We start from the raw sequence: 19,366 nt of genomic DNA on the forward strand, positions 1-19,366 counted from the left end.
GAAATTCCTCATTTGGGAAATGAGCATGGTACATGTCCTTTATGAACCTGCAAGTATGTTGACAAAAATGCACGTGTAACAACACAATCAATAAAATACAAAAATATACTGTCCAAAAACTTTATATAACAAAAACTGCAATACAGGTGTATCCAAAAAAAAATCATAACAGTAAAATACGGACAGTATTTTAATGTTTGTTTTTTTTCTGTCTTGGGAAAAAAAGTGTGTCTATTTTGGATTGTTTGGTGGGATGCATTCTTTGGTTTATGACAATGTTTGCCTGCGTGTCATACAGTTTTGTTGCTAGTTGCAAGTAACTGTCCCGTTGATCACCGATGTCTGGTAATTCTTGTGCATACTGATGGATTTGTTGCCATTTGCATTGCTTCCTCACTGGATGGTGGCTTATCATCAGGAGTTGAATCGATGCCTTGTTTTTTAAAGTTTCGTAGATTTGCGTCTTTCCGACTCCCAGTGTCTCATGGATGCTTTTTACTTTGTGTCCAGCCTCGCTCAAACGGCACTAAATACAATTGAGAAGTAAGACTGCTGCTTTACGCTGCACATGTGAATTAAAGTTTCCTTATTATTGTTATTGTGACCTTCCTAGACAACATACAGAGGAGTAAATCTGTTGTTTGAGACTTAAAACAGTAATTAATTCCAAGTCAACATGAGCTTGTGAATACCTGTACAGTGAACTGGACTGTACTAATAATACATCAAATACCGTCTTTACTTCCATTATAATGAATTTAAATGGAAGAATTAAAACACCGAAAGAAAGAAGAGTCGTATGCAATGATGAAATTTGAGTGCTGAAAAATACCAAATGACCCTAAAATGGCTGCTTTACAGCAGTTTTTTTTTTTTTTTTTTTTTTAAACCTTCTCTTTTTTGGGCCTGAATAAAAGGCTTGAAATATGCACTCAAATCTTTTTTTGGTCCGCTTACAATACACGCAATCTATTTTTGCACAGCGCAATTGTACAAAGCGTTATCTGTAGACTCTCCATTTCAACCATGATGACACTCACTGATTAAATTACAGCTGAGTTTACTTTTGGGAAGCACTTGCCTAAATCTACAAAGATTAGCCGATGATTAATGGCGGACACTTAATCCTTTGTTCAAATTGGCCTGTTCAAAGAGAAGGGAGGACAAGATGATCGCTCTTTTCTGCTTCCACCTGCCAAATACCATCTTATTTATCTTATTACAAAACTGCTAGGTTGAGAATCAGCCTGCACAAATTGAGAATCTCGCCTGCTCGGGGAGCTCTGCACTTTACTGACTAAAATATCTCCCAGCATGGTTATATTGCTGCTATTCGTTGAAAGTTGCAATTTGGCTGTCCAAGTTGCTTATGATGACAATGAGGCTATTCTTCATTCTTACTGTGGCCTTTACAATGTTTGATCAAATGGCATTGCATTGCTTTCCTGCTTTTGCAGATTGTCAACGTAATGCCTAAGAGCAATATAATATTACAATTTCGTTCATAACTTTGCATAACCTGGCAACATTTGTGAAATATCAATTTTGGGGGGAAATTATCACTGATGATCACATGATATATATATATATATATCTATAGAGTCATAGCTCGGTTTTCGACCATAATCCATTCCAGAAGGCTGTTTGAAAAGCGATTTGTTCGAAATCCGAAACTATTTCATTAGCCCATGAGTAGGGGCTAATTCACTATGCAGAAATAACAAAAGAACTGTCAGATTTGTATTTCAAAAAAACAAGCACGTCTGCTCACAATGAACGTTACACAAGGAAGCGTCACTTCCTCGTGTAAGGATGCCGAGAGGAGTCGAGTGGCGTATTCAGGTTTGCTCAGTTTGGTCGAAAACCGGGTTTCAGTCGTAATCCGAGGCGTAAATATCTCGAATTTTCTGGTCGAAATCCAATTTGGTCGATAACAGAGACGTTTGAAAACCGAGGTTTGACTGTATATAATAGTTGAGAATCATTAAGAACCTGAATCGAAACAAGAAACCTGAATCAGAATCGAAGTCGTCTAAATTCAAACAATGGCCTACCCTATAGATGAGAGGCTAAATTTCTGAGGTTTTGGACAGTTTTGGACAATTTTAAGCTTTGCTTCCACCATTATTATCATCAAAATAGTTGTCAATTAATTTGATAAGGAATTAGCTCTTGATTTATTGATTGCTTTCATTTGGAATTGCTCGGCATAGACTGGCAAAATGCTTGTAGGCTAACACCAACACGGATAAAGTCGAGTGCAGAGGATTAGCAGAGGAGCACCCAACATAATCTTGCCAACTATTCTCAGCCCGTGCTGACCTTTGACCTCCTTCACACCATTGAACTTGGCCCCTGCGAATGACGGCGAATGTCACTGGACATCTCTGATTGTGACGTAAAACAGAAATGTGACTTTCCCGCACGTGTCAATATTTCTATGCCTCCCACTCTTTTCTCACGTGTACTTTAGTTGAAAATGACTCACAGTCAGAACCTAATGCAGATACTTGCATTTTTTAAAAAATGGTCAAAAGTAGCAGGAGCTGAACTGATTCAACTCAATTCCATGAATAATAAATAAATAAATTAGCTCTTCTCTGAAATGCACTATAAGCACAAAAGTAAAACTGATTTTTTGCAGTCAATTGCACACAAAACCCAGTGTGATAACTTGGCACAATAGAGCAAAAACTTCTCTGCACACAAAACAGTTCCCCTTTTTTGCACAGTGCTCGTACTTACAAGTAGAGCAACAATTAATCGATTGATCGACAACTATTTTGATCATCAAACAGTCGTTCAGCGAGCTTGTTTCACTTAAATAGTCCAAATCCTTCGATTTCAGCCTCTCTACAGGAAATCTTCTTCGATTCGAGTCGTCCTCCAAGAAAGCAGGCTGATTATAAAAATAAGACAATTGCAAGCCTCTGCTTTGACTTTGGGAAAACAACCAACATTTTTGATGATTTTCTGACAGACCAAAACAGCAACTGCAGCATCATCGTCAAGTCATAAATGAATCACAAATAAAGTAGGCGAAGCTTTGATGAATAATTATTCATATAGGTTTTCAAATGCTGATTTTCATTTGGAGCTTTTTCCGCCCTTTGTTGTATTTTTTTCACCTTTTCTTTTTTTGCTTATCGTACTATCTTGATATTGCTGTTAATGTTATTCCTGAACGAATTGGAAACACTGCCTTTGTTACTTGTACTGTACATATTTTCAATTAAAAAAAAATGAAAATGGCTTCAGAATCTGTGAACCACACTGCAATATTTTTTTTTGTAATCCTGCTCATTTGAATGTTTACACTGTGCAGTGCCTCCAACTTGCAATGTTTCAAAAGTTGCTGTTTAACAAACTATCATCCTTGACTTCTGATTTTAAAACTAGTTATCCATCAATTTGCCGTGTACATGTAATAATATGAGGAGACAAACAAACATGCCTGCGATTTTACAGTCATAGTGAACCTGTGACGAAAACCGGAACTACAATGTGGTCAGCGATGAAAATCAGTTTGACACCCCTGCACGAGCTTGACAATTATTACACGAATACACGGTCCTTTTTTTAAATTTGACAAATTCAAAAATAAATTCTTCCTATGAAAAACTGCATATAGCACCGCCCTTTTTCTGTATTTAACTTTCATGATTGAAAACAGCTTTTTTTCATCTCTTACGTTGCGTGTCTCAGTGGATGGAGACAAGCAAAGGATAGTAAATTGCCCAGTGCTACAGCTGTGGTTTTTACTGTGCACATGACATATTATGAATCAAAGTACACGTAACAGTTTTCGAATGTAGGGAGTAAAAGTAAAAAGTCAGCATGAATAATAATCGATTTAAGCAAGATAAGGAGGGAATCCGTCTTTGTGATATTTCCAATACTGGCTTGCTTGAATGAAGTTGCCACACAGAGAAATCTTTTTCTCTCAAACACACTCGCACGCGCACGCACACACACACACACACACACACACACACACACACACACACACACACACACACACAAACACAAACACAAAGACACGCACGCACACACGCGCACACACACACGCACACACACGCACACACACACACGCGCGCGGAGCTGTAGTTTGTTGTGATTAGCAAGAGGAGCTGCTGATTCCGTGTCACAGAGGGCAGTCGCTTGCTCCTATTGTGGAGGATCAAGCGTGGTGCTCCTTTCAAAGCAAAGTGCAGCTCCACCACTATGTTGTTGCTGTCAAGTAATGTGAACTAAGCACACTTGAAGCTTTCGCGAAGCCCCCAAGTGACGGCCTTGTAGTCTCCTTCGCTGCTGCTGGTGATGAAGATGCTGAATTATTATTGAACACGCCGCGACCAGCACTGAGCACAACGCGCGTTTCACCGTTCTTTAGTGTGGTTTTTTTTTTTGTTTGTTTGGTTTATTTTTTGGTACTCACCGGCGAGTCCCAGCCTGGCTCCCGATTCCCCCAAAACGCACATCGTTCGCGAGTGCCGCTCCCTGCACTTTGCTGATAGAAAGGCAGGCGTATTGGGAGGACGAGGAGGGGTGGGAAGGACGGATGGAGGCGTCTTTCTGTCACAGCCTCCCTCACGTGGGAGGGGTCTCGCACGTTACGTCACGCCCACAAACTTAATCCCGGTTCACGGTGGGGGAATTTTGGCACCAGTTTCTGGGAAACGGGCCAGTTGTTTTTAGTTATTTTGTTATGCTTCCATAAAAAAGAACAGGTGATAATTCGTTTTATCAATTGCTTCAACCATCAACACTTTGATATATTTTATCTGTCATTTCATATTATCAGAAATGAACTCTAATAACTCAAATAACAACTGCACAAAAGAGACACGTACATAAAGTCAAGTACACAACTATCATCCATCCATACATTTTATCTGCTTATCTTCACGAAGGTCGCGGGGCGTGCTGGAGCCTATCCCAGCTGTCTTCGGGCAGTAAGAGGGGTACACCCTGAATTGGGTGCCATCCAATTGCAGGGCACACATAGACGAACAACCGTTCGTGCTCACATCACACAACGGGACAATTTAGAGTGTTCCATTAACCCGCCAAGCATGTTTTTGGAAGGTGGGAGGAAACTGGAGTACCCGGAGAAAAAACCCACGCAGGCACGGGGAGACTCCACACAGAACGGCCGGGGCCGGAATCGAACCCTGCACCTCTGCACAGTGAGGCAGATGTGCTAATCCAACAAGCAAAGCATTTAGATCTGATATAAAGTGTTAAGATCTGGACAGAATGTAATCAACATAATGCAACTTTTTTACTATTTTATTCAATTACATGACATAGATTAAGGAAACTTGAACACCTGAAAAAACATATATTTCAAAATATTGCATTACAGTTTAATTAAGAAAGTTAAATTATATTTGAATACTCATTTAATTTTGATACTACAGTACTCCAATTGCAGCTAAACGATTGCAAATCAGTGCTAATTTTAAGAATTGTTGCTCAAGCGTACATGCTAGCTGTGTTAGCTGTTGTGCTAATTGGTCAAGAATCAATTTTGGTTATTAAAAAAAAAAAAAAAAAAAAAGATTATAACATAAAATATTCATGCCTTTTTCAGATCCAAACACCCATTTGCTTTTAAAATTTAGAGCTGAGTTTTAATTGTGCTTTAGTGCATTTGTTGTATATTGTGCATTGTTGAGTATGCTGCAAGTCGAGGGGGAACTAGAGCAACGATTTTTTGCTCTTTTTTAATACGTAATATAATGAAGATTTAACAAAGAATAATCTGAATCTGAGTGGTGCTACATTACGGCAGAAAACATGAAAAACAGAAGAGAGGACTTGCATCGTATCCTTTCTGCTGAGTCATGTAGCTCACTTTTTTCCTCCTCCTCCAGATGGCTAGAGAAAAGTTTTTGTAAGCAGGTTGCACGTGGTTTGAGAGACAACTTGAGCATCACGAGCAAGATTTCAAATGTGTCTGTGATGAAGGGAATGTTTTCACATTATCACAAAAATAAAACCATATTTAAAAAAAAAGGATAATTTAAAACCCATTTCTTATATTTGGTATGTAACCTTGTTCTCAAGAGGTTCTCAAGAGCTATTTTCTGTTAGGAATCACTTTTACTAAAGCGACAGTTATACTCTGTCTCTGCATGATTAAAATTTACACAACAAGTGCATGCTCCTGGATTTTGGACATGGATTGTTTGAAATTTCATGGGGTGACACAAAATTTCCTCCACTTTTAAAAGAATAGCCCATGTAAGAAAAGAGTGGACAATGAGAGCTGCTGGGTATAGGATTTAAGTCAGATTCACACTGTAGAGTATGTTTACTGTATTCCTTCCATATCTAAATTGCCGTTACGAAATTTGGGGAAGAAAAAATATAATTTTTTAAACATTTTTATAATGAAATGCCAGAGAATATTAAGTGACATTTTAAGTGAAAAGATGCAATTGTTCCACGAGGCAGAACAACCAATGCCAACAAACGCATGTCAGAAAAACACTAAAGTTACATCCCATTTGAATAAAAAGGAACAAAACTGGGAAATTAGCTCCCATGATTCTCATGCAAATAATGAAAATCTGTGTTTTTAACTTGGTTTGATTTAAATCATGTATGTATGCCATACATACATGATTGAAATCCATCCATCCATATACATGGAATTGAATTAGCAAAATCTGCATCCTCCTGACCAGAATTTATCAAATATTGGGTTGTCAACAAATAAAACCGTTTCTTATGTACCATGGAAGGGCCTAACTTTATCAGCTTTGCTTCCACCTTTTCATTTTTAACTTACCGTTTGGAAATCTCCCATGCATATTTTTGACATGCTTTGAAAAAATGTGGAGACTTACCCTCTCAGTGGCAGTCATGCACTGCAGTTTCATTTGCTTCAGGTAGGTGGCAGTCAGGGGCATATTGTAGTCAATCTGGTCAGGGACCAGAGAGGTTGGACGGTCATTTTCTAATAAAAAAAAAAAAAAGAAAGAAATCAATCAGTCAAGACTACAGTAAATATACATGTCTGAAAGCTGAATTCTCGGATTCTTGTACATTACTTACAGAAGCAGCACATGAGAGAAAACCAATACAAATCAGACAGCACATTTAACGAAAACGAAGAAGGAAAGAATACATACAATAATTAATAAATACATAAAAGATGCCAAAATAAAAACCAAGGAACATTGGAAATATTAATATGGGAACATAATGTCAAAGTTTAAATAGCTCCTTTATTTATAAAACCAGATACAAATATAGATACAACTCTCTCAACAACACACAAAAATGGGCTTTGTGTTTGAAAATTTACATTTGTGAATATAAAACATTGTAAAAAACATTGTAAGATTATCTTAATGATATTCCTTTTCAAGTGAACTCAAATTGACACTGTGGGGAACTCGTTTGAGTGATTCACGTATCGATCAATACAGCCATGGTCTTTTTCTTTTTTTTTTGTCATCTTTTTAACGTGATATTTATTCTCTTTTGTATCGTCGAAGAATAAAGGAGACTATTGTTTGGTACAGAGGTGTATGTTTTCTTGTGTGTTTGTCTTTTGTTGTTGTTTTTAACAATGACATGACGTTCTTTTAGTATTTCATTCATTCATTCATTTTCCGATCCGCTTTATCCTCACAAGGGTCGTGGGGGGTGCTGGAGCCTATCCCAGCTGTCTTCGGGCAGTAGGGGGGGGACACCCTGAACCGGTTGCCAGCCAATCGCAGGGCACACAGAGACGAACAACCATCCACGCTCACACTCACACCTCGGGACAATTTAGAGTGTTCAATCAGCCTGCCATGCATGTTTTTTGGAATGTGGGAGTTAATCAGAGTACCCAGGGAAAACCCAGCAGGCCCGGGGAGAACATGCAAACTTCACACTGGGAGGCCAGAGCTGGAATTGAACCCGGTACCTCTGCACTGTGAGGTCGACACAGGAACCACCAGACCACCGGGCCGCCTCTTTTGGTAATTCTGTGACCAAATAGAAGTCGTATCTCCCTTCAGATGCCTCAAGAGGAACAACGTGTCTGCAGTCCCCCAGTTGTCCACTCGGGGGAGTCTGCCATCATAATTGCTGCTCCTGAGCCTCTTGAGTCTTTTGTTACATCATGTTGCATCCATCCATTTTCGACAGCGTTTCCCTTCTTCGGGGTGAGTTGGAGCCTATCCCAGCTGATTTGAAGCATGAGGCTGAGTATTCCCTGGACTGGTCACCAGCTAATTCCAAGCCCCAAGTAGACAAACGATTCACGTCGAAGAACAAAGTACTGTACTCCGTTCACAAAAAAAAATTAAGTATTCAAAATGTGCATCATGTTATTTGCTCCAACTTTTTAAAAAAATCTACTGCAATACATTTGTTAAATGTTTAAGTACAACACATTTTGAAATATTCATATTTTTGATTGATGATTTTTTTTTTTGCTTTCAAACTTTGCCGTCGGCTAAAAATATGGAACTTAATGTGCAATAATGTTGTTTTCATCATAATTTAAGTGCCATAGTTTATTTCTACTATTAAACACAGCGTGAATGTTCAAACCATGCCTAATTTTACAGCATCTTAAAAAAATCCAACATAGTCCATTTGCTAGGCAAAGTTCTGTTGCATTTAACTAGTACGGGAGAGCTGCATTTAGGCCTTTTAACTGTTTGTTTTCAAAATTTTGTATTGGTATAATTGATATACAGTATTTGTAACTTTTTATGTGTAGTACAGTTGTTTTATTTTAATCATTGTGTTGTTTTTTTAAAATTTTCCTTCATTTAATTGGTGTTCATGTTCATGCGGTAGAAAATGGTCCTTTTTTTCAATATACTACATTTCTATATACATTTCAATTCAGTTCAGTTGAATTAAATTTTTAGGAACAATATATTCCATTCAATTTATGTGATATGTTCATTTTCAAGGAGTTAAATTTCTATTTAACTGATCGGTCGAATACTTTTACATTTAATTATTATTTAAGTAGTTTAAATAAAAGAAATTCTATATTTAAGCATGTTTATACTGTGCATAATTTTAAAATGGCTTAAACATTTCTGTGTTATATGTGTTTGTTTGTGTGGGTTTTTTTCCAGTTCAATGTACAGTATTTCATTTTCAAGTAAAATAAAATCTGCATTTCATGTTTTTAATGTGTTTATTGTCATTCATTTATTTTTCTGTATAACTTTTATGTTCAATAATTCTTAATTGAATCATTAAGTTTTTTTGTTTGTTTGTTTTTTTGGTTTTTTTCAAAGGTAATGCTTGTACTGTGCATAATGTTACAGTGGCTTCAACTTTCTAAAGTAAAATCTAGTTTAATTGTGTTTCAACTTTAAGCACAACAAATCAGCATTTAATCTATATTACCAATTTATTCTTGAAACATTTACACTTCTATTTAATTTCATTTTTAATATTTCCCTAGATTTACAGGAGTAAGTTCAAAGATGATGTTCATACTGTGCATACAGTTACAGAGACTTATAATAATATTAAAGATAACTTTTAGGAATTATAGGCTCTTGCTGTGTTTGAATGGTGGTCATAATGGTGCTACTTGGAGAACTAAGTATATGTTTTGAGGTGTAAAAAATTTAAAAAGTAATTATGTTGAAACTATTGGAGTGCTCTCTGCTGGCGGAATTATGGGAGCCGCATGCGCCCTTAAAGGTTGATTTTGAAAATAGCCCATCAGTTAATGATGTCTCCCGAGTGAGCAGGCCATGCACAGGTTGTGTTACCTTTGAACTCTGCGGTGCTGGGGTTGATGTGCATCCTCTTCTGACACTCGCCGCAGCTCATTAGGAAGCGAGTGACCGCCTCTCGAGGCAGGAAGGCGTAGGTCTCCGCTATCTGTGGCAGAGGATGGACATGAAAATGGCATCAAATGTGTGTCAGTACAGGTTGGGGTTTTTTTTGCGTGTGTGTGTGTCAAAATGCGACATCAGTGTTGTTGCCATGTGGCGTGATTATCCCTCCAGGTGATCGTCTCACTCTCTCTTTCGTGCCGGCAGAAAGCCTCAGTCTAGTTGCAGCCCTGATCCATATTTTTGCTCTGTTTAGAGTTGCAAAATTCCAGGAATTTTCAAAATTGATAACTTTCCATGGGAATGCACTAGTGAGTGACACAATGGTAGGTTGGCTCTTAATGGGAACCAAAGAGTCCCTGGAAAGTGAAAATAAAAACGTGTTATAAATTGGCCAAACCACAGAGAAAAGTGCTGTTACAACCCTCCCAAATTGGAATGATTAAAAATCGGCAGTATATAAAATGGGGCTTCAAAATAATGAAAAATCAAGCCGTTATATCGGCTGGAACCACACCCCAGTGAATTGTCAACTGTCAATTAAATACCACTTCAATCTCCTGGAAAAAAGGATGCTTCTTCGACGAGCACCTTTTTTTGTGTCGACACATAACTACATGTGGGTGTCGCCAGATTATATACGCTTAAAGCCAGTGTTGGAATACATCCCACTGGACTTGGGTGCTTATAAAAATATATTGAACTTGATAATAACAATAATAAGTTCACTGAATTGATTTCCACAATGATTCGTTTGATGCATGCTGTCGTATTTACGAATGGACTATGATAGCATCTACCACACACATCTACGGAGCACAGAATCTGTCTGCCTGCACCTCAATCAAATGCAATGAAATCGTGTTACACCACCTGCACCGCAACTTCGACCTGCTTCCGGCTGTTCTAAAGTTTAGTCTACTTGCAGTCACCAAATAGCCAGGCGCGCCGGGGGCGTGCAAAAGAAAATGCCCTTGGTGCGCTGGAGGGCTCAACACTCTTGCAGTCTTTGTAACTTTTCAGCAATGATCTTCAAACATTATCACTGATCTTCAAACATGAATAATGTATTCAGAAACAAATCTCGGAATTGACTTTATAGGGTGTTTAACCATAAATCTCCACCTTGGTGTTGGTGTCATGCTCAGCCTCACCCCCGCCCCCAACCCCTCCACCACACACACCCCCGCTCTCCAGCGCCAACCTCCCCTCCTTGTCCCCTCTGGCGTTTCCCTGGAAAATGCGACCTTCACGAGACCACGGAGAGACAGCAGGGGTGCCCCCCCCCACCGGGCCCACCACTGCTGCCACTGCTCCCCATCCCCTTTGGCCCCACCCCACCCCCCACACACACGCACACACACACACACACACACACACACACGCACACGCGCGCGCACTCACACACACATCACGGCCCCTTGAGGCAGCTGAGAGGGAAAGGCCACCCAGAGGAGCGTGCTCGTCCCAGAAGGCCACAGTGACAGTTCCATATTATGCCCTGCCCCACTGATGCTGCCTCCTCAAAAGGGGACACACTATGAGACGTGACAGGACCTCTCTACAGGGCAGGGGCACAAGTAGAAATTGGTTTCATTTTTGGGGGGGTAGGGGGGTTCCTCGGGGGAAGGGGGAAGGGAGGGAGGTTTACCAAAGTCCTGCAAAACTGTCCAACACGGACACAAAAACACAAAGAAGCTTATTTTTGTCTTATTCCACACTCAGTCCGGGCATCAGAAGCCACACGATGGCGTTTGTGGGCTTGAGGTCAGATTGTTTTTTGTTCTCAAGGCAGTGGTCATGTGACACATCTGGCAAAGTTGGTTTTGTTCCCTTGGAAACTATTGATGCTAAAAATTATACATTGCGTTGCCAGTGCAAAAATAAATCAATAAATGATGTTCTTGAAAAAGAAAGGTGGTTCACATGTTGAGCCGCTCATCATTTTATCATAGGAAGAACTTGCCTTGTCCCGATCCCTTCATGTGATTGGAAATCAGGGCCAACCACATGTGGTCTTTTTTTTAGGGGGGAGGGGCTGAAAATATTGGATTTAAAAATTTTCTTAATTTCTAAAGTCAATAACAACATTTTTGTGAACCAGTGCTGACTCATAGCCATGTAAAAATGTGTCATGCTGGGATATCTCGTATGTCAGTGCTGTTAAAAATGAAAACATCTTGCAAGAAACATACATTGTGAACATTAAGTTGAATTGAAAACTTCCAACAAATTTATACAATACAATTATACAAAACACATGAAATGGATCTACTTGGCGCTGAATATGTCACTTGTTTTTAAAATCAGAAAATGATCTTTGAATCAGCTTTACAGATGCCAACCTCTGCTCTGGTGCGCCTACCTTGTGATTCTGTCAGAAATTATCATGAAAGAACTACACCCTCTTTACGGGGCACAACATGTATTTTATTTTGAAGGTGGACGATTCACATGGGCAGGAAGTCAATTAACAATTGCAGAAATCGACATACATGATTCTCCTTGACATGCCACATAAAATGATGTCACGGGTCACACCTGGCCTTGAGTTTTACACTTGTGCATTAAGCTAACGGGGCCTTTCAACAGGCAGTTGTTCAGTTGTTTTAAATATATGTGGCGTTCTCTTTGTTTGAAAGTAAACTTTGCTGGTTGAGACATATCAGAGATTTTCTCGGACAAAGTTAAAGAAATGACTCGGCACACAGCAAAATTGTCTTCAATATTGGCGGGAGCGGATCTCTGAGAGCGAACGACGGTTTAGTTGCTCCGTGATTACATTCAAGCTCCCTTCCTGCCAATTCAGACTTTTATTGTAACATACAAGGAAAACACTGCCCCCGATATTTGCATACCGCACCCCCGGTCCGGCCCCTCGGTAGTGATTGGTTACCTGGGTTTAAGCTTTGAACCACCGGTACATTGGCGCCTTTCTGTCTGGTCTACATTGAATCAACATGTTGCAGACTTTGCGGACGGCCAATGTCGCCTGGGCGCGACGGGTGTTCTCAAATCGTCTTTTGTTGTTCAACCGCTATTCCCGAATTATTCATTCCCCCTTTGTGACCGAATCTAGCCCTCTCTCCTCTGATCGCCCACCTGCATTGACGTGCTAATTGTGGACTTCAACAGCCCCCCGCCCAGGTGGCCAGCACCTTTGTGCACAGGCATTTGGGGGTGCCAGATACGCACCCAAACGTTTAGATGTGCCCAAATTAAATGAAACTTGAAACATGATACAATTAAACAGCTTGAAGTAAGCGCTTTGCCTCCTTTTTGATTAAATGCTCACTATTTGCCAAGCGGGCGGCACAGTGGTCCAGTGGTATAAGGTTCAATTGCATGTTCTCCCCGGGCTTGCGTGGGTTTTCTCCGGGTACTCCGGTTTCCTCCCAAAAACATGCATGGCAGGCTGATTGAACACTCCAAATTGTCCCTAGGTGTGAGTGTGAGCGTGGATGGTTTTTCGTCTCTGTGTGCCCTGCGCTTGGCTGGCAACCGGTTCAGGGTGTCCCCCGCCCACTGCCCGAAGACGGCTGGGATAGGCGCAAGTACGCCCCTTGACCCTTGTGAGGATAAAGCGGATCAGAAAAGGGATGGATGGATATTTGCTAAGCTGTTGCTTGTTGTGAACTGAGTTGAGGTGAGTTCACTGCCACAACACATTGGCTGTATCGCAAGATTAGGCTTGAAAGTCAAAGCAAAGGCATTAAAAAAAAAAAAAAGAAAAAAAAAAAAGAAAAAAGAAATCAGCTCAACGAAGGATTGTATCTTGAAAAACTCACAAGTCGAGTCACTCGTATCTCAAGGCACCACTGCAGTGGAAGCAGTGGAACAAGAGGATGCGGTTGCGAATGAATCAACACAATTTCTTGTTGGAAATTTAAGCACTGGCTGACAGTCGGCCAAACAAAGGCTTGTCCCACATCAGCATGTCACTCAAACTGCTCAGAAAACCCATCCGCCATCGTCTTTCAGGACCTGAGCTCCTGCTTATAGGTGAAACTCCAAAGTGTGATAACTCACCGCTTTGTAGGTCTTCTTCTGGCCTGCATGTTTGGGGGCCCGGCCAGGGTCGGCGCCAATCTCCACATGCATGGCATAGATGATGTCAAAGAAGTCTTCCACCACAGCCACACGCTTCAGGGACGAATTATCCTGGGCTGAATTGCCGTCCGAACACTGAAACAAACACACAACTCTACATTAGTTTCATGCAAGTAATAATTGTAATTGACAGCAAAGTAACAAACTTTTCAACATTTCTGAGTACCATCATTCCTTCAGTTGGATACACACCCGTGTATGTTATCCCAACCCCTGGGGAGAAGTTCTCAGAACTCGTTACCATTTTTTGGATGTCATTATTTTCGCTGCTCACCAAAAATCAAGAAGGTCTCGCAAGTGGATTTGCCCTGAAATGGGTCCGGGTGAGAAACAAGGAAACGGCCGTAAATCAAAACAAACACGACTTTCCAGATGTATCAAAGTACTTTCCCCAGACGGCAACAAGTATTTTCCACAGCAAGTCTTGTTGGCCACATCACCATTTCAAAATACTCACCTCGGACACACTTTGTCAGTATCGAGATGATCTTTTTTGCTTCTTTGTTTGTTGTGTCAAGCGAGAGGGAGGTCTTGGTCTCACATCAAGGAGATTTTGCGCCCTGCGCGCTATATCTAGCACTACCCACTTTTACACAAAAAAGCAACACATCAGTGAGCCGTCGGCTTGTTTTTTAATTTATGTCCGTTTTCTAATGAAGCTGTGATGATTCTTGGTAAGCAGTGAAAATTAAGTTATCAGATATCAAATTAAAATGATTAACAGCCATCCATTTTCAATGCTGCTCATTCTAATTAGGCGCAGCCAGGGCTGGACTGGTACAAAAAAAAAAAAATAGTCCCTGGATTTTGCCTTAGACAGGCCAGCCCACAACACACACAAGCACCTACACTTGTTTGCAATCCTCTCTGTAACTGAGAGGTCATTGTATGTCATAGCATCCACAGTCAGGGTTACATGAAAATTAATGCAATCTTGTGTGAAAATAATGGATATACTATAATGGACATCAACTGCAAGAATCAAACATTCTTGCCTCAAGACAGATTCTTATCAAATTTGTATTCAGTGGGTCCTGACCACCCCTGGCAATCACGTAGCTCTGGCACTGATGTTGATTGGTTCAGTTTGCTGTCTATATTGTCAATGGATCAATGGGATGGTCCCGCTAAATTGTGAGCTGGTCTCTTGGGGTAAAATGCAGGGAAATAATCATTGAATGGCACCGCATCGGCCCCAAAGTACGCCGGCCCTCCAGGCATCTTCCCTGTATGGCAGATGACCAGTCCATCTCTGATCCCAGCTGACGTTGGAAGCGGAACATAGCCTGGACTGGTCACCAGCCAAAGCAGGCCCTAACCAATACGACGAGGGCACAAACGCACACAATGGGTCACATAAGTGGGGACAGTCGTATCAAGTCTTTCAGCCGGAGAGGTCGCAAAACATCTCATCTCCACACCGTTTAAAAATAACCCGTTGAAGACCAACAGTCCCTCCCACCGTCCACCACCTCTGGCAGCTGTCCTGCCTCCTGCACCGCTGACCCTGTCGCCATAGAAACTGCCACTGATTTCTCTCGGGCAGGTGTGCTGGGCACAGGGTCACGTGATGCACCATGGAAGTGGGATCGCCAGGACAACCGTCTCCATCCACCGCGTCACATGCTGCTCGTGTTTGCAGAGTTGCTCCTAATTGTCATTGCGTGGAATCGTTTCAGCATCCCGGGTAGCAGTTAACAGAAGGCCTGGATGAGAAATTAAAGAATTATGATTTTTGTCTTCCGGGAGATTGGGAATGATCTCTGCTTGTAATAGGAGCATCCCAACCAGAAAAAAGTTGTCCCATGGCCCTGAAGGGAGCACCATGTTGTCCCTCCCTCCCTGAGATTTGTGCGCTGATCCCGATTTGTGACATTTCTTGGTCCCGTCCGGACGGACGGTCGTGCACTGTTTTCTTACGCCTCGCCGCTGCCCTCCCCCTTTCCTTCTCTCTTCTTGCTCTGGCTCTCCCAAGTGCGAGGTAATGATCGTTGCCATGGCAACTAAAACCAGCTCACAGAGCGGGTTTGTTTTAATCCGGCCCGCCCCGCCTCTTCCGAGCCACTCTCCCCTGTCAGCATGGGCTAAATGTAACGCTAATAAATGAAATAATAACAACCCTCCACCTCATCATTGCAGCTGCAATCAAGCAAGGTGTCATCACGGTAAGCCCCCCCACCCCCGACCCCAACCCCCCAACAACGTATCGCCCCTTTCCCAGTGTCAACATCACCAGCGCTACCGCTGCTTGGGACAATGGTGTCAGGTCCATTCACGCTGGATTTAGATAATCTCATACAAGTGTGGGGTGTGCATTGCACCCACAGCACTGCTGCATCTCTGCTGAATTCCTCCGAAATTCTCCAAGACGGATGTTTGTAGCACTCGCTGGCAAGGACACAAGCATATCTATGAAATAAAGGCCTTCGCAGCACTGTTTTCACCACTTTATCATTAAAAAAAGGCTTCTTGCTATTCATTTTTATTCTATAAATGTATAGTTTTTTTTTTTACGACTAATCAAATCAGATTAAAAACAATCATAATTGCCTTCCATTTATTCACTATTTCTAAGTGACAGTGAAATTCTGAGGATTTCGAAGTTTCACAAAATCTCCAAACAACTGATCGAATGTTTACATCACTGATCAAAATAGCTGTTGATTGTCTGCATTGTTACACCTCTATTTTGATCATTGTTTATGGCCATTACTTCACTTTCTTGTCTCAACCCTCTCATTTCACCCTCTCAACAGTAAGAATTCTTCCATTTCTGTTCTTCATGAACGCAGAGCAATTATCATTGTACTGAGTCACAATAAGATATTTGCAAACGTCTGCTTTTACTTTGGAAACAAAGGATCAAGATTTTCTGACAGATGTTACAAATCAAACCAGGAACTGAATCATAATCCATTTATGGAAAACAAAAAATGCCCATTTCATTCCAATACATGAATGTTTCCAAATGATAGCGTCGAATTGACTGGCTGTCAACAGACTGAACATTCGCCACGCTGGTGTTCACTGACGCCATCAGTTGAGGACAGCGTGTGTTTTGTTACCAATTGTTCAACAAAGAGATTGAAAGTAGACAAGCGCCGGTCCTCTATCAACCACCTGTGGAGGGATTACAGTATGACAGTAATCTGCCCAAAAAAAAGAATTATTTTGCAATCAACTTTATATGCAATAAAGTGATGCAAAATAGATTGCGGGAATAATCAATTCTAAAAAGAATCCAACTGCAGCTCTAATCTAATTTTATTCTTTCTGGAGCGTAATAAACACCCATCCAGGAAAAAAAAATACTGATTTGCAACCTGTTGTGTGGAGGTAAGAAAACGCAGTTAGCCACGACGTCAGACTCGCCAGCAAGTGAAGGCCATCTCGAGCTAAAAGCTTCCTGAAGAGAGTCAACAGGGAGTGAAAGATTCACCCCTGAACACATCCTGCTTTCAAGTGTGCCTGTTTGTGTGATCTACGCGCGTTCAAGTACAGTACACGTCGAGCCGGCAGAGCTGCAAGCATCTCGGAGGAGAACAGCTGTTGAATGGAGCCGCAGCTATTTGGCCTCATCAGCGGCGGCCGGGCGTTTTAAAGAGCAAAGGAGACATGTCAGCATCCCTAAATGGCAACAAGGCATCATGAACACGCCGCAACGCTCCTTTCCTCCTTGGCGCTCTCGCTCTTTCTTTGTAATCCCGCAGGACTTTGCTCTCCTCCCCAGCCACTGTACGACCAGCCCCCATCCTCGCGTCAGCTCCCTGTCCCGCAACAAACCGCTCTGTTGCTAGGAGACTGGAGGGTTTGAGTCGGCCGCCCCCACCCCCGCTGGCAGTCTCACGCACGCGCGCGCACACACACGCAGAGCACACGAGTCGCTGATGACGAGAGAGGAGCAGTCCTGCACACAGGCAGGCGGTTCAGGAGGAGGGGATGGAGGAAGTGGGGTTTTTTGACGGGAGGCAGCCGGGTCACAAAGGCAGGAAGGCCACGAGAGCTGCTGGACGAGACGTGGCCCGCCAAAAATGAGCTCGACGGCCATGCAAAAAGATCCCATGCCAGGGGTTTCGCGGTGAGGGGAGTTTGCGGTCTTCCCCAATCTTATGGTGGTGCCTTGAGATATAAGTGCCTGGGCGAAACAGACTTTCCAGGTATGAGCCATCGCTAGGCCGATATTTTGACTTGCGTGACCAGCACAAAAAGTCAGATACGAGTACGCTTCAGACACCTTCCCCAACACCTCCAGATGGCGCCAGCAAACTTCACAGTATCCTGCCTCCATCAGTTCGCATTGGTTTCCTTGCAATGGGAGGACAATTTAAGTTGGTGACGCTCATGCGCTGGCTTGCCAACTGCCAGCATTAGGCCAGGGGTGTCAAAGTCATATTTGTCACAGGCCACATTGACAGTTGATTTCCCTCGGAGTGCCGTTATGACTGTGAAACCATTTAAATCATTATGTCAAAGTGCCGGCCCGCGGGCCAAATCCGGCCCGCGAGAATGTTTTCAGTGGCCCCTGGGATGATATTGATTTATTATTAGAACCGGCCCGCGGACCGCAGCAAGCCGAGAGCCCGCAGATCTTTTACACACACCAAGACTACATTTCCCACAATGCAACGGTGACGCGCCAAGCAGTCGGCCGCTTTATTTAAATATTTATTAGTCAAGCAGTCGTTCCCATAACAGTGACATTAGCTTTCAGATACCCATCAAAAATGGCAAAACGGAAGGTGGACACTGAGAACCGGGGGTTTCAAACAAGGTGGGTGTCGAAGTATATGTTCATGGACGTAGCTGGAAAACCTGTGTGTCTTCTGTGCGGAGAAAGTGTGGCGCGATTGAAATAGTGTAATCTGAGACAACATCATGAAACGAAACACGCGAACAAAAACAAGAACATGGACATGGAGGGGGAAGGGGATTTCATTAAAAACGGTATACTTAAAGTTTGTGACGAAGTTTACCCCGAAAAAAGCAACTCTTTTTAAACGTGAGCATTAGCAGAAACACAATTGCAGTGTTTCTGCAAAGATACGGCAGTGCGTGCTGCGCAGTTTGCCCGTTTCCTCCCCGACACAGTGGCCCTGCTGCGCATCCAGGCTGCTCAAACGTTGTCGAAAGTTTGGCAGCACATACGTGTGTGAACAACTATTTTCTTTGATGAAGCTGAACAAAACATCACACAGAAGTCGATTTACTGCTGAACACCCTCACTCAATGTTGAGGATTTGCTCAGCTCAGAGCCTGACCCCAAATATTGATGAACTTGTAGAAAAGTTAAGACACCACCGAGTATCAGCCTGAGCCTCAAAGTGAATATTACTTATAATATACTGTGCAATCACATACTAAGAGTTTTTACTCAGTTCAAGTTTAAAAATTAAAGTATAATATGTGCTTTCGCTGCTTGTTACTTCTCCTTGAAGAAA

At 41.9% G+C, this 19,366-nt stretch overlaps 1 protein-coding gene across 3 annotated transcripts in view; it reads right to left on the minus strand.

The window, feature by feature from the left end:
- nol4la (nucleolar protein 4-like a) overlaps nt 1-19,366 on the minus strand; it is a 53,274-nt gene that overhangs the window by 23,441 nt on the left and 10,467 nt on the right. For all 3 annotated transcript variants that reach the window (XM_019865220.1, XM_019865217.1, XM_019865218.1), the window contains exons 2-4: nt 13,848-14,003; nt 9,753-9,864; nt 6,858-6,967 (exon numbers count right to left, since the gene is read on the minus strand). In XM_019865220.1, coding sequence (XP_019720779.1) covers nt 6,858-6,967; nt 9,753-9,864; nt 13,848-14,003 — 378 coding nt within the window. The remainder of the gene's footprint in view (nt 1-6,857; nt 6,968-9,752; nt 9,865-13,847; nt 14,004-19,366) is intronic.

The sequence above is a fragment of the Hippocampus comes genome, unplaced genomic scaffold, assembly GCF_001891065.2.
Source record: "Hippocampus comes isolate QL1 unplaced genomic scaffold, H_comes_QL1_v1.1 scaffold124, whole genome shotgun sequence".
Taxonomy (NCBI): domain Eukaryota; kingdom Metazoa; phylum Chordata; class Actinopteri; order Syngnathiformes; family Syngnathidae; genus Hippocampus; species Hippocampus comes.